Raw genomic sequence first — 17,824 nt, 5'->3', positions numbered from 1 at the left:
GTCTGAACTTTGCTCACCATAACTCTCCACAACTGTACAGTGCAGACTGAAGAATCTTCAGATTGTCAGATGTTATATTGAGTCTCAGATTGCTTATGTTAACACAGTTCTGTAAACAGAACTGCAACATCAAGCAGTCTGCATTTTTCAGTGGAATATTTGACAGATCTATTGAAACCAAAACATTTCCAATGAAGCTCTTCTCATGGAGCTCATAGAGACAATGGAGAATGAACAGCATGTGTTCATTTTGATATCTCTGTGAGCACTGATTGATCCATTCCTTAATCTGGTTTTCTATGTTGATATAGACTGCCATGTAGTGCTTTTCAAAGAATGAGGAGATCCATTCTTTCTTACAGAGACCACAGAGGAACAGAATCACAGGCTGAAGAAGCTTTGAATGCCTTATTTCAAAACCTGCCATTGAAGAGTCTCTATCAGACCAACAGGACAAAGCCCATCCTCTCTCTACACTTTGAAGCAGCTCTCTCACTTTCCTCTGGGACTCTTCTTCATCCAGAAGGACATAGTACAGGGCAGTGAAGAACTCCTGAAAGCTGAGATGCCTGAAACTGAACATCGTCTCCTCACGGATTCTTCTCTTAATAAGGAACTTGCACAGGAATGGACTGCCAGCAGGGTCTGGAACAGTTTCATTCACACTTTTCTCATCAAACAAGACTTGCTGTTCCAGCATCCCTCTCTCTGCCAGCTGACCCAGACTCCTCAGCAGGGTCGGGACGGACTGACTCAAACCCTGGCAGTGATGCTCCAGTAGGGTGGACACAAAGTCAACGTAGATGGAGGTGATGGTTTCCAGTCCACTTGTTACATCTGTACCATCACTGAACCTCTCTCGCATAACCGTGCAGATGATCCAGCAGATAACAGGGATGTAGCAGAAGGTGAAGAGGGATTCATTTTCCTTCACATACTTGAAAGCTTTCCTGAAGAGTTCCTCATCCTGAAAGAACTTCTGGAAGTACTCTTTCACCCCTTTCTCACAGAAACCTACAATCTTAAAGAAACGCTGTTGTCTTAGACGCAACACACTCTGTGGGACCTCAGTTCTAGTAGTGATAAGCAGGATAGATCGGGGCAGAATTTGTTTTCGAAGCAAGGAACAAACAATAGCCTCAGCTGGGGCTCTCTGGAATTGAGAAGATATGCGAAATTCATGATACATGAATCTAAGGTCATCAAGATCATCAAGTCCATCAATGATGAAGAGCACTCTCTGTGCTGAGCTCTTTAACATCTGTGAGATCTGATCTGGCGATAAACTACAATTCCAGCTCAGGAGCTCAATCAAGTTAATCTCCTCAGAAATACATTTCAGCTCTTCATATCTCAGGTAGAAGGCTAGACCAAAGTCTTTAAGGTACTGTTTTTCAGATGCCCAGTCCAACATAATCTTTTGTGCTATGAAAGATTTTCCACAACCAGAATTTCCTTGGAGAACGATAGTCGTTGGATAATACAGACCAATCCGTAAACTAAACAACTTCTCCACACTGATATTCTGAAAACTGCCTTTTTTATTTTTCTGAATGATCACAGGTTCAGTATACAGATCAGCTAGGGAGACTTGTTGACCAGAGAGGAAACTCCTCTCATTTTCATGCCAGTCGACTGACTTTTTATACTGACATACCATCTTCTTCCATTCTAGAGGAAAACACAAAACATTCTTTACCCCCACAATACAAAATGTTAAATTAAATGGAGAATAATCACATAATGCAGTCACCATGAGATTAAAAGTCTTGTTTAACAGCACTGAATAGACAAAATAACAGACATGCTTAATAATAACCGATATTATAACTTCTGGTTCAGTAGCTCTAAATAAATATGACCATCAGTGTAAGAACTGCTTGGTAAAGATTTGAATTACCGGTACACCTGTTTCAAAATGGAAAACCGTTCACTATTTTACCACTTACAGTGTGTATCAGCTTTTTAAATTATGGATCTAAACTCTTATAGTGTTTTGTGTTATTCAGTTGTTGATTTATTTCAAGAGCAATCAAAGCTCTCATATTAAACAGTAAGAATATGAGCCTACCTTGGTGTCTTTCCGAAGTCCAAGCATGCTCCACAAATGCAGAGTTTGGCCACAATATCTTCTTTAATAAGGAGACAATGATGAGTGTTTCAACATTAGTTGAAAATCAAAAGCTTTCAAGTCTTTTTTAAGTTCACAGTCTCATTATAACAAACACACAAGAAAGGAAATTCCTCAACACTTACAGGAGTATATGAGTGAAATGTCTCAATTCCGTCTGGACCTGCTTGAAAAAAACTGATTAGAGCTCATGTCGGCTGGAATAATGTCAAGTACAATACCAGAGAGCAAGTATTTATCCATAATGGGTGCTTTCATACGCATTCAACTTCACTAGAACAATTTCAAACAATGGTGCATCTACTATATTGTTTCTCTGTTCTTTTGTATTACTGGTTTGTCTTTTGTGCTTGATTTGTATTGTTAGCGACTGGAATTAAATAAATTTTAAAGCATATTATAAGTGTTTGAATAAACTTTCCTACATACTCAAAATTGAATTAGGTATATCCAGATTAACAAAGTTCCAACATTTAACAGAAGTGCAAGTGACACGTGTAAGCAACAATATAACACTTTACACATAGTCCGTATCTTGCATAATATTACTCATTGCTTGCATATTAAACAGTCAGAATATGAGCCTACCTTGTTGTATCATTGGGTGTTCCAAAAATGGCCCCTTAATAAGGAGAGAATGATGAGTGTTTCAACATTAATTGAAAATCAAAAGCTTTCAAGTCTTTTTTAAGTTCACAGTCTCATTATAACAAACACACAAGAAAGGAAATTCCTCAACACTTACAGGAGTATATGAGTGAAATGTCTCAATTCCGTCTGGACCTGCTTGAAAAGAACTGATTAGAGCTCATGTCGGCTGGAATAATGTCAAGTACAATACCAGAGAGCAAGTATTTATCCATGATGGGTGCTTTCATACGCATACAACTTCACTAGAACAATTTCAAACAATGGTGCATCTACTATATTGTTTCTCTGTTCTTTTGTATTACTAGTTTGTCTTTTGTGCTTGATTTGTATTGTTAGTGACTGGAATTAAATACATTTTAAAGCATATTATAAGTGTTTGAATAAACCTTCCTACATACTCAAAAGTGTATTAGGTATGTCCAGATTAACAAAGTTCCAACAACAATTAGCAGAAGTGCAAGTGACACGTGTAAGCAACAATATAACACTTTACACATAGTCCGTATCTTGCTTATATTACTCATTGAATGAATGTCAGAATATGAGCCTACCATCGGGTACTATTGGGTATCTTTCAGCCTGGCCACGCTCCCAAAGTGGCCACTTAATAAGGAGAGAATGATGAGTGTTTCAACATTAATTGAAAATCAAAAGCTTTCAAGTCTTTTTTAAGTTCAGTCTCATTATAACAAACACACATCCTCATCACTTACAGGTGCAGATTCCTCCATTTTGTCTAGACTTGCTTGAAAAGGACTGGTAGAGCTCATGCCACCTGGAACAATGTCAAGTACAATTCCAAATAGCAAGTATTTATCCATGTAGAAGGCTAGCGGGTGTTCAAACCATGGTGGGTGTTTTTAACCGCTTTACCCAATTCACTCTAATCTACTGGGGGCCAGATTTAGGGATAGAGGTAGGGATGGGCCTTCATAATTTTAATCGGGGAAAGCATTTGAAATGCCCATCATTGTCTGAAAACTGATTGTACTGATTGGAATTTCAGTTCTGCATGTGAACTCAGTAGTCAAAGTAATGCTTCCTCATTAGAAAGAAAAAAACAAATCTTGTTTGTTAAACCGCCTGGTATACGCATACAACTTTCAAACAATGGTGCATCTACTATATTATTTCTCTGTTCTTTTGTTTTACTGGTATTTCTCTGTTCTTTTGTTTTACTGGTTTGTCTTTTGTGCATTTTTTTGTATCGTTAGTGACTGGAATTAAATACATTGATTTTAAAGTGTATTAAAGTGTTTAATACACTTTAAGAATTAAAGCATAATAATCTTTAAGAATCACTGCCGCTTAAAAAGATGCAATCTAATCCTGTTTACATGAAATAAGCCTGCTCCAGAGCAGGTTTAATATTAAGGACCTGTTGCAATGACAGCAACTCCAGGATGAGCTCTGAAGAACTTAACAAACCTGGATAATGTCAAATAGTCAATAGTAAAATCCAGATAACTGAGAAATACACAAACGAAGAATGGGCCCCTATAGTTTTCAAATAAGCCTAAAGGATTTAGGATTATCTAGATCAGGTGTGTTTAATTAGGGTTGATGTTTGACACCCCTGATTAAGTACACTCTAAAAAAAAGGTTCTATATGGCAACAAAAATGGTTCTTGGCTCGTAATCATAGCGGAACCTTTTTAAGTGCTATAGACACCAATTTTGGTGCTTCAGTGGTTCTTCAGCGGTTCTTTGATTAAGGTGCTATATAGCACCGCTAACTATGGTGCTACATAGCACCGCTACCATATACAGAACATGTATACATAGCACCAAAAGTAGTTCCTCTATGATTACGACGAAGAACCATTTTTGGTGCCATATAGAACCTTTTTTTTTAGAGTGTAGAAACCAATGCTTATTATCCTGGTAGAGACCTCATTATCTGATGTCCTTTTAGGACACTGAGTTCCTTAGTGAAACACCAAAACACAGCAGCAAACTGTAATGTTAATCAGCAATCAAAGCAGAGATCTCATATTTAAAAGAGAGAATATATGCCTACTTTTGAGCGTTTTACGTCGAAAATGATGCTGAGACATCGCCGAATCGTTCCTCTTAATAAAGAGAGTGTTAAGCAGTTAATGAACATGAAGTAAACCGACACAAAAAACAGTATTAGAAAAAAGGAAAATATCTTTTAAGTCCTTCTTAGTTGACCACAGTCTCATTGTAACAAACACACATGGTAGGAAATTCTTCATCACTTACAGGTAACTGAGGTTTCATCTTTGTGCCTGGACCTGCTTGAAAATAACTTGTTAGAGCTCATGTCAGCTGGAATAAGAACACAAGTACAGTTTGATCTAAGTTTGATTTTTGATTTTTATTTGAAATAGTTATTAACTGGTAAAAACAGTATTATTCTGGTAGAGACATCATCCTTTTTTTCCCTTTTTTTACAATTTCCAGGCCTTAGAGCAGGGAACTTTTGGGTAAAGACAAAATTCATCGGAGAATCCATACCTTCTTGCCACTTAAGGGGTGTTTTTTCCCAAATGTGTTCTCTATGGACACTTGGTTGATCATCATCTGAGCTTGATGTCTGTGTAAAGTGCTCTGAAGAAAATAATTATGCAGAACACAGATCAGCTGGACTGGGGACAACAAGCTTTGTAATGATCAGCTATATGACAAACTAAAACTCTGCCCTGTTCTCCTTTACTAACACACTTCCTTTCACTTTAATAAACTCAGCTCAACAAATGACAGGGACAACTCTGAGTGAGTATTCTACATATTCCTGACATTTCCTACGGGAATCTTACTTTTAATATGTGTGGTAACATTAGCAGAACAACATTTGCAGTAAAATCTTTCTGTGGATCGCTCTTTGAATATGACTTCAAAGGCAATATTTAAGTAACTTCTGATGGTTAAAATTAAACCACTCAAATTGGGTCCTACTTTAATGGCTTCTTGCAAATCCAGTTTTCCTCTCCTAATTGGGAATGATTAGGTGCGTGCATTTGGTTCCAAAGAAAAGTAACCAAGACTGTTGAATAATAGTTCAGATAAAAATGGGCACATTTGCGGTTTTGTGGTGCCTGGAAAGTAATGGATTTGGTTTTGCTGTAGCTATGATAACTATTGAAAATTGGAATTTAGAGTACGTTTACACAACGTTATACTGTGTCTGAATGCTAGATGCTCTAAATTGTTTTCACTAGAAGTTCAGCAGCTGCACTACAGAACAACAATGTGCTAAAAACTGAAAAGTTTTCCGATCCTATTCACACAGACTTGCGAAAATGACTAAAAACGCTATTATTCATGCCAGGCCAGTAGTTGGCGAGGTTACTTCGTAAGGCCTGGGACACACTAGACGATTTTCAAATTTTAATCAATTTTAAAACTGTGGGAGAGAGACCACTATGGTATTAAATTCCCACCGAAAGTATTGCAGTCACGGATCAAAAAATAATAAGGCGTGAATCAAAAATGATGCTAACATATGCTTAGCCCGCCCTCAAACTCAAACTTTCTGTCAAACAAACTGTCGCTCAAACTGCAACATTTGGAAAAGCAAGCGCAGAACATGGAAAGAAGAACAAAGAGAAAAACAGCACATAAAAAAAAGCATACAAAAGAGTAAAATATGAGCAGAAAAATGTAAGAGAGCAAAAAGTACAGAGTAATAAAACCAAGGAATCATCCTCCGAATGCACCACTGGAAGATTGGTGCGCAACGTTTTGCTACCATTTCCGGCTTGAACGACATGTTTCTTGGAAACGGTGTGCAACAGGGTTTTAGATACGTTTTCTCTTGTTTGGTGGGTGTGTCAAAAATGTCACATTACATTACATTACATTAAGTTCAAATATACCGCTTTGCTTGCTAAACATATAGTTCGAAAAGACAAAATTACGGAAATCCCCATATCATTGAAAGCGCCAGTAGTGTAGGGGTAAGACGCACGGCAGTTTTGACACAAATCGATACTCGGTTACTTAACGTAACCTCGGTTCTCTCTAGAAGAGGGAACGAGTATTGCGTAAGTTCCTTACGCTACGGGAAAGTATTCTTTCTTTGAGATTTCTGAAAAACCCAAAATTATCCTTAATTTTGTAACATTGTCAACGCAGTGCGGCAGCCTGGCAGACCATAGCAGGCTATACCAGCGTGCTATTGGCTGCTCTGCTGGCAACTGCAGCAGCCTATCGGTGAGCCCGCGTGACGTGGCGACCAATGAGGGCGCTTCACGCCCACCTGGCTTCATTTGCCTACAGGTGGGGCGTGGCCACGTGTATATAAGCAGGGCTCACGGGCTGCATATTCCGTTTTCGTAGTTCTGAAGCGTAAAAGCCCGCGGGGTGCACGGCAAGGAACGCAATACTCGTTCCCTCTTCTAGAGAGAACCGAGGTTACGTTAAGTAACCGAGTATCGTTCTCTTACGAGAGGTTCTCTCGTATTGCGTAAGTTCCTTACGCTACGGGAACATATTGTCAACGCCGTGCGCGCCTCGCATACAGCATATGTATCCCAGGGAACCGGGGAAAAAACACTGCTCGGGCAGGGTGGCCGGTAAGGAAAACGGGCCACCACATATACAGACACTTCGTTCGAACTGACGGGTGGTTACAACGGGTGGTTACAACACCCTGTCTTATGAATGAGGGAACGGCACCTGCCGGTCGCCTTCAAATTCACCACACCTTGTCTCATGAATGAGGGAACGGCAACGCCGGTCGCCTTCAAATTCACAATATCTTGTCATATAAGTGAGGTAACGGCACCGCCGGTCACCTTCAAACTCACAACAGCTCTTTTCGTAAATGAGGGAACGGCACCGCCGGTCTCCTTCAAATTCACAATATCTAGTCATATGAGTGAGGTAACGGCACCGCCGGTCACCTTCAAACTCACGACAGCTCTTTTCGTAAATGAGGGAACGGCACCGCCGATCTCCTTCAAATTCACGTAAGCCTCGTACCGAACTTACTACCAGTATGTGAGCTATGTCTGCGCAGAATCACTGGGCAGAACCAACAGCCTTATTGAACTGATAACACTTTCGCCTGTAAGGCAGGAACTTCCAGATTGTAAAATCTCACGAACGTAGACGGGGAGGCCCAGCCTGCCGCCATGCAAATATCGTGGATGGAAATCCCTCTGGCCCAAGCCCACGAAGAGGCCATGCCTCTAGTGGAGTGTGCTCTGACACCTAGCGGGCACTGCAGGTGTTTGGAAGCGTAAGCTACTGCAATCGCGTCCACTATCCACCTGGATAGGGTCTGTTTCGAGGAGGCGAGACCTTTAGTGCGCCCTCCAAACGAAACAAATAGCTGCTCAGAACGCCTGAAGGCGGCGGAGCATGTGATGTAAACCCTCAATGCCCTGACAGGGCAGAGGACATTGCCACCGTCCCCCTCGTCGGGTGCTGGCAGAGCCGAGAGGGAGACAATCTGCGCCCTGAAGGGAGTGCCTATCACTTTGGGGATATAACCATGCCTCGGCCTAAGAATGACCTTGGAGTCATTTGGGCCGAACTCCATACACGTCGGGCAAACTGAGAGCGCGTGTAGATCCCCCACGCGTTTTACTGAAGCCAGAGCTATCAGGAACGCGTTTTTTAGCGAAAGGAACCTCGGTTCCACAGTCTCGAGCGGTTCGAAAGGATGAGCCTTCATGGCCTCTAGGACCAAGGCCAGATCCCAAATAGGAACCGATGGGGGCCGCGGGGGATTCATCCGTCTGGCTCCTCTGAGGAAACGGATGATGAGCTCGTTCCTTCCTAGCGTGCTGCCTAGCGTCGTCTGAGCGAACGCTGCTATAGCCGCTACATACACTTTGAGCGTGGAAGGGGACCTGCCCAGTTCCAACAGCTCCTGGAGGAAGGGGAGCACCCGCTGGACCCCACATTGCTGTGGATCCAATCCCTTGGAAGCACACCACTCAGTGAACACCGACCACTTAGAACTATATAACCGCCTCGTCGAGGGGGCTCTAGAGTGTGAAATCGTGCTCATAACCCCTTCGGGCAGGTCAACGGGTATCCGTTGGTCACCCATACATGCAGAGACCATCGCTCTGGATGGGGATGCCAAACTGACCCTCCTGCTTGAGAGAGGAGGTCTGCTCTCAGCGGAACTGGCCAGGGGGGTGAGTGCGACAGCTTCACCAGCTCTGGGTACCAAATCTGGTTCTCCCAGCGCGGCGCTATAAGGAGCACCGGGCGGCGCGTCTCCCTGATTTTCGCTATGACCTGGGTCAATAGGGAAATCGGCGGGAAAGCATACAGCGGGAGGCTGGGCCAAGGTTGGGACAGCGCATCCTCGCTTTTGGACAGAAACGTCGGGCAGCGGGCGTTCTCTTTTGTTGCAAAGAGGTCGAGCTCCGCTCTGCCGAATAGGCGCCATACCAGCTGGACTGTCTGGGGGTGCAGGGACCATTCTCCTGGGAGAATGAGGCCCCTGGACAGCTTGTCCGGGCCCACATTGAGGTGGCCCGGTACGTGCGCAGCTCTCAGCGAGCGCAGCGAGCTGTGTGCCCACACGAGCAGGCGTTCCGTCAGATTGCCCAGACACCTGGACCTGACACCGCCCTGCCGGTTCACGTAGGACACCACCGTGGTATTGTCCGACCGGACCAACACGTGGTGTCCTCGTATAAATGGGAGAAACTGCTTGAGCGCGTTCTCTACCGCTATCATCTCCAAACAGTTTATGTGTAGGAGTTTTTCTCCGCTCGACCAGAGGCCCGAGGCCGGTCTGCCCTCGAAAACGGCGCCCCAACCCGAGGTGGAGGCGTCCGTCGAGATGACTTTGCGGTGTGAGATGGCTCCCATTGTCACTCCCCGCTGGTACCAGTCGGCTACTAACCAGTCACTCTGATCCTGAAGCCTCCGGAAGCCCAGGCTCTGTGAGGCACTCGGGCGTTTAACCAGCGTTGCAGCGGGCGCATGCGCATTAAGCCCAGCTGGAGCACAGCTGCAGCTGAGGCCATACGTCCCAGCATCCTCTGAAAAAGCTTGAGAGGTGCGATTTTGCCCGGCCGGAAGTACGCAGCCATGCGCCGAACTTGGCGCGCGCGTTGGGGTGACAGGCGGGCAGACATAGTCACAGTGTCCAGATTCAAACCCAGAAATGAGGTTGATTGCGTGGGCACTAATGAGCTCTTGGTCCAATTGACCGTGAGCCCCAGGCTGTCCAGATGGCTGAGCAGCATTGCCTTGTGGGCGAGGAGCTCGGCCTCTGACTGCGCCAGGATGAGCCAATCGTCCAGGTAGTTCAATATTCGCATCCCCTGGTTTCTCAGGGGAGCGTGGGCCGCGTCCATGCACTTCGTAAATGTACGGGGTGCTAGTGACAGGCCGAACGGAAGGACGGTGTATTGATAAGCCTGGCCGTTGAAGGCGAATCGTAAGAATGGCCTGTGACGCGGCGTTATCTTGATTTGAAAATATGCGTCTTTCAAATCTAGGGAAATTAGCCAGTCTCTCGGGCGAATATGCGCGAGGATCTGCTTTGTCGTGAGCATCTTGAACGATCTCCTCATAAGAGCTTTGTTCAGACGCCTCAGATCCAGAATCGGTCTGAGCGACCCGTCCCTTTTTGGCACGAGAAAATACCGGCTGTAAAAGCCTGACTCGCTCATAGAATGGGGAACCGGTTCTATAGCCCCTTTGCACAGCAGTGTGGCTATCTCCGCTCGAAGTAGATGTGCTACTTCCTCGCTCACTCTCGTCTCTGTACGCGCACAGAAGCGCGGAGGGCGGCGAGCGAACTGCAGAGTGTAGCCGTGCTTCACTGTTCTCAGCACCCATTCTGATACACCTGGAATGGCTTCCCACGTTTTCGCGTGTGCCACACGGGATAGAACGGCCTCCAGGCTCGAAACGCCGCGCTTCGCGGGTTTGACGGCCAGTATAGGAGGGGCGGGCGCGGTGCGCCATCTGCAGCAGCCACAGTGGTGGGGGCTGACAGGAAAGAGAGTTTTGACGGTGGTCCGGCCGCGGCGGGACTTAACCGTCGTTTCTTGCCTCTGGCTAGGAGGGCTTTGGAGGCTCGGACTTCAGCACGATCCTAGGCCGGGGGCCCCGAGGGGGAGGCGGCTTACCACGGCTGGAAGAGCGCGATCTGGGGCGGCCGCTCGGTCTTCGCTGAGACGAAGGGGGCCGCGCTGGGCGCTGCGTGGGGCTCGGTGCTGGCTGGTCGCGAGGACGGCGAGCAACGGAGCTATTGCCAGTGCCGGGGCGTCGAGGCAGGAAGAGGTTCATGGCCTGCGTCGTTTTCTGCACTTCAGAGAAGCGGTCGACGATCCCCTTGACCGCTGGTCCGAAGAGCCCAGACGGGGAGAGCAGGGCGTTTAGGAAGGCCGCGCGCTCTGTTTCTCGCATGTCCGCGAGCGTGAGCCAGAGGTGGCGCTCAGCTACCGTAAGGGAGGCCATAGAGCGTCCGATGGCTTGTGCTGCGGTCTTGGTAGCGTGGAGGGAGAGATCTGTCGCGCTTCGCAAATCCGTGATCAACTCAGCGTCACAGCTCCTCTCGTCCAGGTCGCGGAGGAGATTGGCTTGGAGGATTTGCAGCACGGCCATAGAGTGCAGAGCAGACGTAGCTTGACCGGAGGCAGCGAAAGCGCGGCCGATCAGCGATGACGTCACTCTGCAGGCCTTAGACGGGAGGGCAGCCTTTGAACGCCAACCAGAAGGCGGGCAAAGGTGCGCTGCAACCGCCTCTTCCACCGGAGGGATAGCGTTGTAGCCTTTCTCAGCCGCGCCGTCAACTTGTGAGAGCGTCGAAGAAGCCTGAGACGAGACCCTCGCGGAGAATGGCGCGTTCCAGGACTTCGCGAGCTCCTCGTGAAGCTCTGGCAGAAAAGGTGCAGTCCTGGCGGCGGGCGCACGGCGGCGACTGTTCAGGAAGCATCCGTCGAGCCGATTCGGCGCTGCCACCTTGGGCGGGGCTCATTCGAGGCCTAGCTGCTCGACAGCCCGGGTGAGAAGGCGCAACAGTTCGGCGTCCTCACCCGCTCGAGAGCGTCCGGAGGCTCGGACTGAAGAGGTCGCGGAAGACCATTCCTCGCTGTCGGAAGCCATGATGGAGCAGCTGTCGGCGCGTTCCGCGGCCGCATCCGCCTCATCCCCGGAGGCGGCAACAGAAATGGCGGCCTGGGGTGGGGGCGGGGAAGGCGAGAGTGAAGCGGGCGGGAGGAGTTCCGGCGAGCTTCTCTCGGCAAACTCCGGAGTCCGCTGCGAGCGGCGCTTTTTTCTGCGCGGCTTAGCAGAGACTGAAGGGATGTCGTCCTCGAACTGATCGAGTCGAGCCCGCAGGGTCGACATCGTCAGTTCCTCGCACTCCGGGCATCCGCCGGCGAGAAGTGCGGCGGCGGCGTGATCACGGCCCAGGCAGAGAGCGCAGATCACATGGCGGTCCCCGGAACTGAGCTGCGCGTGACACGAGCCGCAGGTGGAACGAGACATTTTTAGAAAAACGCTCGGCTCTTTTTGTGAAAAGTGTGACGCAGCGGCGACAACACTTGAGCAAGAAAGGATATAGGCTGCCGGATAGCAGAGCAGGCACGGATGGCTGAAGGTGGCGCGATGCTGCCGGCTTCTTCAGGCGCTGTCCTCTGCTTGCTCGTCTGCACGATCACGGCGGCGGGTTCCAGATCCAGCGATGCGAAGGGCTTCGCTGAAGAAAAGAAAATCGAATATGCAGCCCGTGAGCCCTGCTTATATACACGTGGCCACGCCCCACCTGTAGGCAAATGAAGCCAGGTGGGCGCGAAGCGCCCTCATTGGTCGCCACGTCACGCGGGCTCACCGATAGGCTGCTGCAGTTGCCAGCAGAGCAGCCAATAGCACGCTGGTATAGCCTGCTATGGTCTGCCAGGCTGCCGCACTGCGTTGACAATGTTACAAAATTAAGGATAATTTTGGGTTTTTCAGAAATCTCGAAGAAAGAATACTTTCCCGTAGCGTAAGGAACTTACGCAATACGAGAGAACCTCTCGTAAGAGAACGACCCGCGGTTCGAAGTCCGCCTTTCGCCAAGCTCAATCTTCTCCCTTTTCCCATCACATATCAGATCGGAAAGGCATTTATTTTCAATAAAAATGAAGAAAATATTAGAAAAGTGGAAATAAAGCGTCTAACATATGTGTAATAATAAGTGTCTATCGATTAAGGGTAGGTAAACAGACATGTGAATGTTAGAGACTATAAAAGTGAGTTGGTCCAATATCATTGATTGTAAAAAGTGGGTGGGTCTTGTCCCACATACAATGGTTCCGACGCCCATGCCTGTTTCTATTTAAATACTGTATATTTGGCCTCAACCCGACCTTTGTCAACACCATCAATATTTGTCAACTCCATCCGTATTTAACACTGTCTGGTGAAGGTTTCTGATAATTTTGAAAGAAATGTCTTCTTCTTTTTTTTTTTCAATTTATTGTGTAAACATTTTAAAACATCAATGAAACTACATGATATTATGTCTTAATTACCTAAGAACATTGGTGATTATGTTTAATAGGCTATTAAAGGGAGGGAGAAGAAATTAAGGAATTTAGGATCTTGATTGTTCATAAACAAAACAAAAAAACAGAGAATGTATTTTATGACTTCTAATTTACTGAACACCAATATTACATAACTGAAGACTTTACACTGTTAGATTAAATTAAATTAGCATGCTTTTTAGTGTGTCTGACGGAGTTGACACAAATTAAGTTATGAAATGAATAAATATGAACTTTTAGAAAAATATATTTTCATAACCTTTTTCCTTACATGATTTATTATCTGATACCTTTGTCCACAAATATATACATTTTTAATAGTGCTAGTTTTTATTTTTTAACATCTAAAGCATGTTTTGTCCCTTAAGAAGCAGTGATTCTTTAAGGCTAGCATTTGTCTAGTAGGCTATGTTGAATTTTTGAATTTGCATCAGTGAGAACTGCAAAATAAACAAAAAAGCTAGTTCATGCAAGGAAGAAAATGTAAATGTAATAATTAAAAATACATTTTAATAATCATCATTACTCGTCCCTAACTGCAGGGGGTTTTACCATAGACTGTAAAAATATGGACGTAGTGTCCATGACGTCACCCATAGGATTCTGAAGAGCATTTTTGAAGCGTAAAGTAGGGTCGAACTGGCCGTTGCCATCTTGGCAGTGCTTCATCTCGTGTCACTCCCGGATAATAGAAAATGGGCAAAGAGGCGGGATGTGGGTGGAGCTGAGGTGACGCGATGACTAACAGACAGCAGATAAATGGCTATCCACCTGTCACTCAAAGTGGCCACGCCCTTAATTATGCAGAACTTTAAGGCTTATGTAAACGAATGAGTTTGTTAAAAAAATTCACCCCCCTCACAGTTGTCATGAAGGGCAAAATTAGCCATATAGACCAAAACCACATTTCGTACCAGGGTGTAAACATGTTTTTTTCTGCTGTAAGTTGCTGTTGGGCATTTAACATGGGGCTCAATGAGATTCTGCTCCCTTCTGGAGCCTGTCTCTAGCGGCCAGTCGATGAATTGCAGTTCAAGTCCCTTCCGTATTAGCCATATCACCGGCAAATCCCACACAAATGGACTCATATACTGAATTTAGTCTGTGAAATTGACAGCATTTGAATGATTAATCGAAAATAATAAAATAGAAGAGGACGCAATATTTTTAACTTGCCAGTTGCCAGACAGGCGCGAGGTGACGCTTTTAGGTGACCGGACGCAAGCTCCATTACAGACAAATAAGTGGATTAAAATACATGGCACCAATCTGTGTGTCAGGCACAGGCAGCAGTAAAACAGTGAGAGATCTTGAGGCAGGCGCGACGCTAAATTGTGGCAGATGCAACGCTTATAGGTGACGGGACCAAGCGGCAACCTTCCCCAGTTTCTCTTGAAGCCAATACGGAAGTGACTTAAACTGCAATTCATCGACTGACCGCTAGAGACAGGCTCCAGAAGGGAGCAGAATCTCATTGAGCCCCATGTTAAATGCCCAACAGCAACAGCAGAAAAAAAACATGTTTACAGCCTGGTACGAAATGTGGTTTTGGTCTATATGGCTAATTTTGCCCTTCATGACAACTGTGAGGGGGGTGAATTTTTTTAACAAACTCATTCGTTTACAATACATAAGCCTTAAAGTTCTGCATAGTTAAGGCCACTTTGAGTGACAGGTGGATAGCCATTTATCTGCTGTCTGTTAGTCATAGCGTCACCTCAGCTCCACCCACATCCCGCCTCTTTGCCCATTTTCTATTATCCGGGAGTGACACGAGATGAAGCGCTGCCAAGATGGCAACGGCCAGTTCGACCCTACTTTACGCTTCAAAATTGCTCTTCAGAATCCTATGGGTGACGTCATGGACACTACGTCCATATTTTTACAGTCTATGGATGGGATGCGTGCTCCATTACAGACAAATGAGTGGATTAAAATACATGGTAAGGTTGCAAAAAATTGTAAATAAGGGCGTGATTGCACTGTCTGGTGCTTTCATGCATCAATCTGTGTGTCAGGCAGCTGTAAAACAGTGAGAGATCTTGTGGCAGGGGAAAAGCGTTTGGTTAGTGGTGAATATTGACCTAGGCCTATAGAATATTGTCGTGAATTGGTGTTCCTTATTTTGCCACACTGAAGGTGGCAACCCTTTTGTAACAATTGTAACATAATATAATATGTAACGATAAGGTTACAGTGGCTTCATATAGTTGGCTAAAACATAAAAAAGCACACCTGATGCACATTCATTGTTGTACATTTTCTGGGAGTGGATTTTAAGAACCTTGCTGCATTTTTGTGTAATTAATTAAGAGAAAGTAGGCCTACTCCATAAGATATCTTACTCCAACGAAAGTGACTTGAACGCCTTAAATGACGTCGTAACACGAAATTAAATTCCTACATACGAACTTCCCAGGAGGACTTGAACGCCTTCCCAAGCAACATATAATAATAATAATAATAATAATAATAATAATAATAATAACTAAAAAAAAAAGTAATTAATTAATCAAAGCAAAATTTACAAGCAACACAAATTGTCTGAATTTCGATCGGAATCCAGGGTTTATTAGTTCGGTAAAAAAGAGAAAAGATTTAGCTAAATAATAATTACATAAATAGTACACTCACTATGAGGATGAGCCATCGTGATTGATCGACTTTATCCTGCGTTTTAAGTTACAGCAGAGCTTTATTAATAGTGTTCCGAAGTTCATGCTGCAGTACAGTAAGAATTCCAAAGAATTACACCAGTTTATTTTGTCATCCTCTAAAAACGTACGACGCTTCCTGACTCGAGAAACAGGAAGTAGCCAGTAACAGGTGATTCGACAGACACGCCCACGGACTGCTCAGAAATCGAACTGAAAGGTACTGACATAACATCAGTGTAACAGCTAGGGGGTTGCGTAATAATATTAAAAGGAAAACGTTGTTTCTATTTGCTAGACAATTCAGGGCTGATTTTTGTTATATACAAGAAGCACATTCAGTTAATGATGATGCCAAATTCTGGAATTCTCAATGGGGGACTTCAATATGGTTTTCCCATGGTTCTGAACATTCAGCGGGGGTAATGGCACTTATGCTGCGTTCCAGGCAGGTTTTTGAGCCCGTAAATTACAACTTCAAACCACGACTTTGTAGTGTTCCAGGCAAAGTCACGCCAAACTGCCTGAGCGCAAGGAATTGTGTGGTAGTTTGATGTAAACAAAGCGTATGCTCATTTACAATCATTTCTATCGCCAAAGGTGCTTACTCCTTGCTTATTTGAGGGAAACGGAGGAGAAAAACAGCGCAGACGGCAAGAAATGCTGTTATACCTTTTATTTTACGTTATTTGTATATTTGTTTCATAAACACCGCATCCGTAGGGGGCTGCCATTGTTGCTTCGCGGGCTATGTGACGTCAAAACTCGTAACTGGGAGGACATCGATCTAGTACGAGTTCACGGGTGGGAAGTCACGGGTTTGACTGCCGTTCCAGTGCACTTTCACGGGTAGAAGGTTGGAAAAACACGGGTTACGGGTTGCCTGGAACGCGGCATTAAGAATAGGTTTAGTGGTGAAGTTGTGCAATCTTTATGTGATACAGATGGTCACTTTGTTTGTTTACTACTAAATTATAATGATATGTTTATTATTACAACTAATGTTTATGGGTACAATAGGAAATCAGAAAATGACAATCTTTTAGGGGTCATAGAAAATGCATTTAAAGGTTGGTAAGACAAATATCCAAATGCTTATATTATAATGGGAGGGGATTTTAATATGGTTCAGGACTATGCAGATAAATGGCCACCAGGTTAAACTCGACAAACGCTAATCTCAAACATTTTATGGATAAATTCAATCTTATAGATATATGGAGAACTAAATGTCCAAATAGTACAGTCTTTACATGGAGTAACAAATCAGGCTCAAATATGTCTAGAATAGACTATTGGTTAATTTCGGAAAGTCTTGACAAAGATGGGATTGAGGTAGATATTTTACCCACTCCCTTAACAGATCACAGAGCTATTTATATAAATGTGAAGCTGTTCCACAAAAAAAAAAACAATGTGCAATCTTCATATTGGAAACTCAACAATTCCCTTCTGCTGCATAAGGAGGTCCAAAAGAAAGTTAAAGATTAAAGGATTAAAGCCAAGATGGAAAATGCATTTTGTACAAATTGGGAACTACTAAAGTTTGAAATTGGCAAATATATGAGAAAATACGGTTCCTCTATGGCCAAAAGTAAAAGAGCTGAAGAAACAAGAATAATTATAAGAATAACAAATTTGTCTCAGAAAAATCCAGACTCTCTCCTAAGGATGAAAAATTGGAAATGATTGAGTTAATGAGTAAATTAGATGATATGTATAAGAAAAAAGTTGAAGGTGCTTTTATTCGTTCAAAAAGAAAGTGGCTTGAGGAAGGGGAACAAAACTCGCATTATTTTTTTCAATTTAGAAAGGCGTAATTTTGTTAGTAAAACCATTAATAAGTTAAACATTGATGGGGTTTTGACAGATGATCATACAGTAATTTCTCAATATTGTAGTGAGTT

The 17,824-nt window shown here is 44.5% G+C and overlaps 1 protein-coding gene across 1 annotated transcript; it reads right to left on the bottom strand.

The window, feature by feature from the left end:
- Positions 1-13: 13 nt before the first annotated feature.
- LOC307128563 (NACHT, LRR and PYD domains-containing protein 1 homolog) lies at positions 14-16,063 on the bottom strand (the record flags this gene model as incomplete). The annotated part of the gene is made up of 9 exons (XM_079820474.1): positions 15,898-16,063; positions 5,264-5,356; positions 3,496-5,040; positions 3,334-3,385; positions 2,877-2,914; positions 2,720-2,753; positions 2,257-2,294; positions 2,072-2,132; positions 14-1,671 (listed from the first exon to the last, which is right to left on the bottom strand). Exons 3-9 carry the CDS (start codon positions 3,601-3,603, stop codon positions 14-16), a joined length of 1,989 nt encoding a protein of 662 aa, XP_079676600.1. The 5' UTR covers positions 3,604-5,040; positions 5,264-5,356; positions 15,898-16,063.
- Between the last annotated feature and the right edge of the window lie 1,761 nt (positions 16,064-17,824).

This window comes from Gobio gobio (genome assembly GCF_949357685.1).
Source record: "Gobio gobio genome assembly, chromosome: 6".
Lineage (NCBI taxonomy): Eukaryota > Metazoa > Chordata > Actinopteri > Cypriniformes > Gobionidae > Gobio > Gobio gobio.
This window is presented reverse-complemented; position numbering and strand designations above follow the sequence as displayed.